Source organism: Egretta garzetta, unplaced genomic scaffold (genome assembly GCF_000687185.1).
Source record: "Egretta garzetta isolate BGI_Z169 unplaced genomic scaffold, ASM68718v1 scaffold215, whole genome shotgun sequence".
Lineage (NCBI taxonomy): Eukaryota > Metazoa > Chordata > Aves > Pelecaniformes > Ardeidae > Egretta > Egretta garzetta.
Window position 1 is genome coordinate 2,931,174 of NW_009259719.1, and position 8,993 is coordinate 2,940,166.

Sequence of the window (8,993 nt, forward strand, 5' to 3'; positions counted from 1 at the left end):
GGGAGGGGAGGAGTTTAAACAAGGAAAAAAAATCTCTTACAAAACATTAATAATATTGCATTGAAAACCTATGTGTAAACTTAATCTTGCTCAACATCCAGAAAAGGAATAACTCTAAAAAAAGTGCCAGTTAAGAGCAAAACCTGCCACGTCAGATAAGACTAATGGCATATGCAAGTAGCAGCAGCCAGTACCAAATGTCTTCTAAAGAATCTGCTGTACAAATATCTACTTGGCCCATAACAGAGCTTTTCTTCTTTGATTTGAAACAAGCATTTCCATTCTTTCCTTTAAAAAGGTTATTACTCAATACACAGTTACAAGCATCCACAACTCTTGTATCTTAAGCTCTTGCATTCATTTAATTTTTATGGAAGAACTATTACAACTATAATTATGAGAATATACAGCATTAATAACTTGTTCTTAGTTTTATTTTCAACAGTCTCTTAATAGAAGAACAAAAGGTCACTTGTCTGGTCTTATATAGCTTCTATATCTGTCTCAGATGTTGCATGTTTCCTACACTGAAGTCTTTCTGCCAATAAATATTTTCAACACATTCAAATTATCATATGAAAACCAAAACTGAACAAGATGTTCCAACTGGGGACAAACTTACTTTAACAGTAGCACAATCCTGTCAATATTTTCATATTTAGTTACAAGTTCTCACTATTTTACACTATTAGAACATTTGTGATTGAGCCTGTCTCATCACCAATTCTTCAGTCTTTTCAATGGTTGATTACGGTAATTTTGTAACCTAAAAAGGTCTAAGAATAGCACATATTTTCTTCCAGTATGCACCACAGTTCAACTATCAATACTGAAATGTTCCTTAGCTTTGCAAAGATATTATAAATTCCTCATGCCCCTAACTACCCTTGACTAATCCCAGTAGTTTTTATATTTACTTTTTACATGTTCACAAAAGTAAAATAAGTCAAACTGCTGCTAGCATTTTCTGTGTTTTTCCACTCAACTACAGTGTTACTACAAGATTTTGGACATTCTATTATAAGCCTGCTGGACGTTCATCATTTATTTATACTTTCTCAAGACTGAAACTCTAAGACATTGCTCAATCACATGCATGTGTGTCTGGTACAACATAACACAAAAATTGTATCCGATTAAGTGTCTGGCTCCAGTACAATTATTTTCCTTTTCAAAAAGGAAACCGTTCTGGGTCTCTGGCAAACAGATACGTCTTCTTGCAGAGGCTTAAGATGGTAGAGTCCAATCCCTCTCTCTGCCTGAGGTTCCCACTCCTAAAGCAGACCGAAAAAACCGCTTGTCTATACTCAGCAAAAACATGACAACACTGCAAGCTTTCTTCCACCAATTCTGTCACAAGTAGAAATGTTTCTGGAAAGACAGACAACTTGGGAAATTTTAATTCATTGTCACAGCAGTATTTAACTAAACTTGGAGCTCTTAGATAATCCAAACTCAGCAAGTGAGCAACATTAACAGGAAGCAATTATTGATGTGACTCAAAAGAAAATCCAGAGACAATAAACAATCGTATAATTTAGTAGCAATAGCCTGTAAAATTGGTGGCTTTAGGGATGGAGACAGCATTCTTCCTTCCCCTTCACTTGCCAGGTTCCACAAACAATAATCATTTTCACTTTATATTATCTATTAAAAGAAACTAGAGGAACCAAAATGGAACAAATCAGATTACTCTTTACACACTTTGCAGTTTTAGCTAGATCAGGTTCAAATCAACACAACCAAAGTAGCCCACTGACACAGTTAAGACACTAACCAACCCACAAGGCCCTTTACAGCGTACATAAATTCAGTTACTTTAATTAGATAACAAAGCAACCAAAACTGTTCAAATTCAGTAAGAAAAATGAAAGGGCAAAGCCGAATCAAAAATATTTCTCAAGTGTAATGTAAATCCACCTGCAAATGATCAATGGATTGCTGTAACTAATATGTGAAAGAAAGTCAAAGAAAAAGTAAAAAAGAATTTTATGTAATAAAAGTGTATTAGGGAAGCAAGCTTTTACATTTATAGGCATGGGACCAGAGGCAAACCCAAACCATCCCATTAGAGACCCAAGGAAAACACATTTTACTGGCCAGTGATGGCTAAGTATACGGCTAAGTATCCTGATTCATTTGAGGTTTGTAAAAATTCATTGTAAATACAAAAGGGATTTTTGTTTGTTTTTAGAACCTAATCAATGTGTTGGTGTTCCTGGCTCAGGATAGATGCATCATGACTGCAATGGATCAGCTCCAAGAATTACAGTATTAGCTCTGCAGCAGCGGCTCTAGATGGTATCTCTGCAGGGAAATCCTTGTCAGCAGTAACTTACCTCTACTATAAACTGCCACCAGCACTCCTACACTGGGTTCTAAAAGAAGCACAGTGGTGAAGTTCGCCAAAACCGAGACCTCCCTACCCCATACTACCCTGATGATCAGATTAGCATAAGATTGGGAAGTTCATTCAGGGTGAAAAGCACTTACATAAAAATATTAGCAGGTGTATATAAGAGCTGGCTGACACCACCCTCTTACCAAAAGCATCTAAGCACTGAAATTTCACCTTAGTGTATTATAGCAGATTCCAGGTCAGTCTCCCAGGGCACTTGGAATAAACATTCAATGTTTGGAAAATACTGTCTCCTCTACAGACACTACAGACTGCAAGCATACAGCAACATCAAAAGTACTGAAAAATAAAACATTTGTTCAGCTCTCAAAGACAACAATTGTAACAGAAAGCCCAAAAGATGTAATAAAGTAAACAACAGATGTGGTATCTACCAAAAGAAATGCTACTGATAAATGAGAAATTGAACATCTCTTACACAGATCAGCACCAAATAGCCCAGAGTATACAGGAATCCCTATAGGAAGCAGCAGAAAAAAAATCTCCCATTAAAATCCTGCAGTGTCAAACACAATTTTTAATATTGCACTAAATTTTGTAAGATAGATTCACTAAAATACTTCTGAACAAACAGGATGTCCAGAGAAGATGTCCTATACTTCTTGAATCTTGCCAAATTCTTCTACACAAAACAAGTAATGTTAAGTGAACAACATATTTCCTATTTACAAATTCTTTCTCTTCTTGCTTTCATGGTCAATATACTTTTATCCCTAGTACAATGCAGCAAGAAAAGAGAGCATCTAATCTTTCAACTCCTGTTTATCAATGTACTTCTTGCATTGGTGGTCCAAAATTAGATGCAGTACCCTTGGTCTAACAAGCTGCAAGGGGTTCTTCCTTTCCAAGCACAGGACTTCACATTTGTCCTTGTTCAGTCTCCCGAGGTTCCTGACTGCCCATACATTCAGCAAGGCCAGGTCCCTCTGGATGGCAGCCCTGCCCTTGAGCATGTCAACTCATTCCCCACCACACCAACGCCCCCAGATTTGGTGTCATCTTCATACTTGACTGGAGTGTACTTCACCACGTCCTTCAGGTCATCGATAAGAATGTTAAATGGACAGCTCATAATAGAAACTCCTGAAGTATTCTGCTTGTTACCAGCATCCAGGCAGAGCACCACCTGTTAACCACTACCACTGAGCCTGAGCCTCAGACTGGTTTTATTTTGCTAATCTAGTTGTTCGTACATCCAGATTGCAGTGCCCTAACTTAGAAGACCACCATGGGAAACAGTCAAAAGCCCTGCTGAAGGTAAATAGCGTTCACTGCTCTCCCTTGCCCAAAATCTGGTCATTTTATCATACAAGGCAATGAGACTCATCAGACATGATTATCCCTGCTAAATTCATACTGACCATTACCAAATCATCATCTTCATGTGCCCAGGAAAGTGTTCCAAAACTTGTTCCATGATTTTCCCAGGGACTCAAATCTAGCCATTCTGTAATTCCCTGGCTGTACTTTTGGGGTTGCTGTTTTGGGGTGTTCATTTTTGGTTTGGTTGGGGTTTTTTTGGAGGGGTAGGGTTGGTTTGTTTTCTTTTAAGAGGGTGCTCCCTGCAGGAAGCGTTCTGTAACACTCACATATATCTCACATATTTAAAGCCTAGAAGCCATAAAGTACAGCCTTAACAAATTTCATTTGCTATCATGTGGACTATTTGGCTTTCAATTTACTAGTTATCATTTCTGTAAGCAATATACTATGAACATGCTCAATTCAATTCATACCCACTTTGAACTAAATGAAAATAGTAGCACTAGCTACCACCCTAACACGGAAACTTGTGCCTACACTGTTTCTTCAGTTGTTAAAAATGACCAGTTATTTGGAGTCCTTTTGGTCTAAGAAAATATTTCTCACACAGTTTCCCAGCACAATTGGTAAACTGTGGCAATGGATTCTCTATAAAAGGTACTCATAATAGCCACTCACAACAATCTAAGGCACTGAATAATTCCAATTTTTGAAAGCCTGGGTATCTGCTGGAAACTTCAGGTTTCTACTAAAAGCTTCCATCACATCTGCCAGAAGCATTTCAGCCTGGGAGAAGTCACATACAAATTCTCAAGGGTTTTCAACTTGCTTGTTTTTAAAAACAAAAACCAAACCAACCAAAAAGAAAAACAAAAAATAAGTTTAAGACTATTTCAGTTAAGCAGTTTTTACAGAGTTTCTGCCCATATGCAGTGACAGAAGCTGAACAAACATATTTAGATTTTCCAAACTATAGCCCACTTTTTCTTTTGCTTTGATTCACACTTTTTGGAACGCTCCATGCTCAGCACAACATCCACTTCCTACATATCTAGTGACTCACTTTTTCAGGCATCTCTTAAAAAAATTCATTAACTTGTAATTACTTAAAAATAAATCAAAACCAATTCTAAGCATAAGCTTCTAATGTTATTGCCGTATGAAAAATCCACAAGGAGATATTACACTGTTTCTACAAACAAGCAAAAAGATGCATTGCACTGGTTGTCTGTAAAAGTATTACTAAGCACAGAAAAAGTCTGAGTACAGATATTCCGCCCATCACCTCCTTCCACCTTTTTCTCTTACACATTTTTAGGCTTACATATTATGTTAAAAATATTTTAAAAAGCAAATCCAACTTTAAACATCTGCTTTTAATTGCTATTTACAGGTGATCCTGAAGACTCATCCTACTTTTATCCTTAATAATGCTGGTGTTCCATAGACATTATCTCCTTCGGGCACGTAACTTTTTTCCATGCATAATTAAAATGCCTTTATACAAAGTAAACATTCACATCTTTCAACTGTAAATAACATGTATCTTCAACTTGGTCTATTTATGCAACATAGCTTAAGCCTATCTCTTCTTCTTCAAAAAAATTGTACACCAGTTTCCTTACCACTGCTTACTGATGCTCCCTCTCTTCAGTTTCTACCCTTCTTTAGCGATCATGCTGATACAATTTTTTACAGACTATGTAGTAAACAGGATCACTCACATGAGTCACTAAAACAAAACAAACAAAACTCCCAACTATCAAGAAAAAAAAAATTAAGAGCATAACTGAAAGGCAGCTCAAAAGGCAGCACAGAGACTGGGCTGAGTGACTGGGAATGCCAGAAACCTGTATTGTCATCAAACTCACAACTTACGAAACTGCAGCCCCAGATAATTCATGAACTACTTTGAATTATTTGAAGGTTTCTCTCCTTTACTAAATTAACATTTCAAGGTCTTATCTTTCATAAGACCCAGAATTTATAAAAGTCCTATATAAAAGCTCCTAAGAAATGTTTACAAAGCCTGTAGCAAAAAGAATTTATGCAGGTTTAAATACAGGTCATTGATAGGATAATGACATATTTCTAAACGAGATGTACTTATTAGAAGTTCTGTAAACAATGATAATAAACATTCCTGCACGCAAATGTTCTGGCATAGTTTTATGTTTGTACTTTGAAAACACCACAGAATTCTTTAAAGTAGCTTTTGTGATTCAAGATTAAGACTGTACTTCCCAACATCATCTACTTGCCTTTTCACAACAGCATTTTATATCTATTATCTACAATGATGCGTTTTCCCCTCTCCTCCAACTATCTCACAATTTACCATTGATACTCAACCAGAAGAAAAACCAGACCATATTCCCAAGAAGCAAACACAGAAACCAAAATTCTCCATACTGCTGCATCAATGCTTTAAACTTTTTACAGTACCACAAAATCTAACATGCAAAATTTACAGTAACATATTCCTATGCACAGTCTTAAACCCCCTCTTTGGCTGATCACTACGGCTGCTGATCCCAATACCCACCTGGGCAAGTTACATCAAGACCCCCATCAAATCCTCACATGATGGTATCTCAAGAACTATCACCTACCATCCACTTACTTACTACTACCAAGCTGCTATTTTACATCAGCTAGATAAAATTAATAAGCATATAATTTTTTTACCTGTATTAGAGAAGCCAAAGCTAACTGAAATTTAAAAACAAAACCCCCCAGAGCTGACTGTTTTAAGTTCGTCCCTTAGTTAGCAGACTTAACACTCAATCCTTTGTCAAATTAACTATCTTTAATATCGCTAGACTATTTGTAACCATAAAAGAGCACATTAAAATCTTTATAAATCATGAGAAATGCTGATTAAAAGTTATATGCACACTATTTTTTAATTTAAAAACAGTGCAATAAATTGGAACATTTCACTTGGTTGAGTCAAACAAGAAAAGTTAAAAACTAAGCTTAAACAAAATATTTCACACACTTAAGTTTTCTGAAGCGTCCAAGAATGGACATCACATACTCAACAGAGCCAAAACAGCATGCTTAATGAAACAACACTAATACAGATAGCAGTTTGCACAATTATGTGCAGGTAACTTGAAAGCCATGCCATAACCCAGCCTTAAGAAATTAAACGCTTGTCTTGTTCCATCATGCCCAGGTATTGCATAACATAGGATAGTTAACAATAGAAGGTTTAAGAACTCTGACTGCATTGTACTGTTCCTCATGCTGTGTCATACTACTAAAAAATACTGCATTAACTTATTCTTAAAATCAGGAGCTACACTGACTGCATTTCATAGAAGGGTATGCTGCAAAGCTAAAACACAGAGCTGATTTAGAGCATGTGAAGTTCTAGGGCATAACATCAATATATTTGAAAAAAAAAATACAGTGCAGAGCAACTGAAATTGCACTTTGTTCATTTTGTGCTGGATATTTAAAATTAACTTGACAGTCATTAAGTAAAATAACTTTACTTGTCCCAGTTCAATCCCTAGTGGACAAAACATGCACTACAGAACCCCTAAATTTCACTTAATGAGACGGTTAGCCTTTTGACAGGAACAGTTAAGACAACACAGGATATATTTTAAAACCGTTTTCACTATCAATGAGAAAATACCGTGTATGCCATTCGTTATACTCTTGCTGCCAGTAACAAACCTTCTATCAGACCCAAACAATAAAATACTCTTTATAAAATTTCAAAAGGGCAAGTAGGAAGAGTGCCAAACCAACACTGCATTTTTTTTAAATCCATTTTTTGACATTCCTCACAATGAGATTTATTTACATCCTCAAATAAAGTAGTGATTTCTCAGCATTTAAAAAAATACTGTTACACCCTTATATTCATACAAGCCTGTGCTTTCAGGTTGGTATTACTCACCTCAAAATCACCTACTTCCAGCAATGAATAATACGCATGCAAATTTTTAGGTACTCATCACCATTTTCAACTGTTAGTGTTATGTACTTTTAATAACATTTAAAGTTTCTGCTTAGGAAGAAATTACCAACTTACCTGAAAAGTAATAATTTTAACTATAACACAAATCTTATTCCTCTCACACGAAAGCGTATTTATTACAGCAAAACCAAAGTGATCTGCAATCTACAGGGACTTGCTAAGACACATGTGCAATTCATTATTTTTGAATAAAGAAAACAGCTTACCTTGCCTGTCTTGTGATCAAACCAGACAAGAGCATGGTTCCTGGACAGCACCTTACAGTCAAAAGTTGCATTATTCTGAGCTGGCCGGCAGCGAGCCACTGAGCGGCCGATCTTGACGGGCTCGTCCAGGTAGACATGACGCTCCTGAAATGGATGAGAGTTCGGGCGGCAAGTGAAGATGGCCAAGGCTGAAGGCATCGAGGACAGATTGGGGTTGCCACACCAACCAGAGATGAAGAGAGCCTCTTCTGATGCAGACTGTCCTCCACAATTTTTAACCCAAACCTCCACAGCAACTTTATATTAAAGCAGGACAAACATTATCATATGAGAGGCCTAACAACTCATTGTTTCAGTGTGTAAACTAATTCTGGCAATAATCCAGTGAAAAAGCCCCATTATGTCTTTTAATAATATCAGCAGTGGCTCAAAAAAAGTCTAAAATGTACAACTTTCAATCCATCCTCCTCTGGAAGAATAGGAACAAGCATCTGATTCCTTCAAAGAGATGCAAAGGCTCCTTGAAAGAAGGATAGAATGTCTTAAATCCCAGTAGATGAGTCATACAAGTACTTTTGTTTGTAACCTCAACTGCCTTCTTTCTCCCCCCCCTTCCGTAAACAACACTGACCAAAATTCTGACCGATGCAACATGGAAGCAAGGAAAGGTTTAGGGAAGGGGGATGAGGGAGAAGGATTAGCGTCCCCTCTCAAAGCGCACAGATCAGGAGTTGGAAGGTGAATACGAAGCCCTCGCTCCACAACAGGGATCTAGCCGCTTCACAAGGCAATCCGCATTTCACCATCTTCAGATATTAAACCAGATCAGAATAGGTGGTCCTCGATTTAGGATGGGGTATGACAGCTATACTGCTTTCCTCCCCTACACCAGATAAAGCTGAACTGGTCTACAATTTCTGGCCGCCAGTGAGATAAGGAACTTGATAAGGCATGGAGAGGGCTTCAAACTCTCCTTCTCTCGGGGACACACGGACGCGTGGGAAGGGTCCTTCGGGGACGGCCTACGAGGTGCGCTGACAGGTTGCTCCCAGGCGGTGCCCGCGATGGCTCTGGCCGGCAGCGGCGGGCAAGCGTCCCTCCGCGGCGG

General features: G+C 37.7%; 1 protein-coding gene across 27 annotated transcripts in view; it reads right to left on the minus strand.

Moving 5' to 3' along the window:
- LOC104126719 (sarcolemma associated protein) overlaps positions 1–8,987 on the minus strand; it is a 92,938-nt gene extending 83,951 nt beyond the window's left edge. For all 27 annotated transcript variants that reach the window (XM_035894752.1, XM_009639318.2, XM_035894738.1 and 24 more), the window contains exon 1: positions 7,886–8,987. In XM_035894752.1, coding sequence (XP_035750645.1) covers positions 7,886–8,083 — 198 coding nt within the window. In that variant the 5' untranslated portion in view covers positions 8,084–8,987. The remainder of the gene's footprint in view (positions 1–7,885) is intronic.
- Between the last annotated feature and the right edge of the window lie 6 nt (positions 8,988–8,993).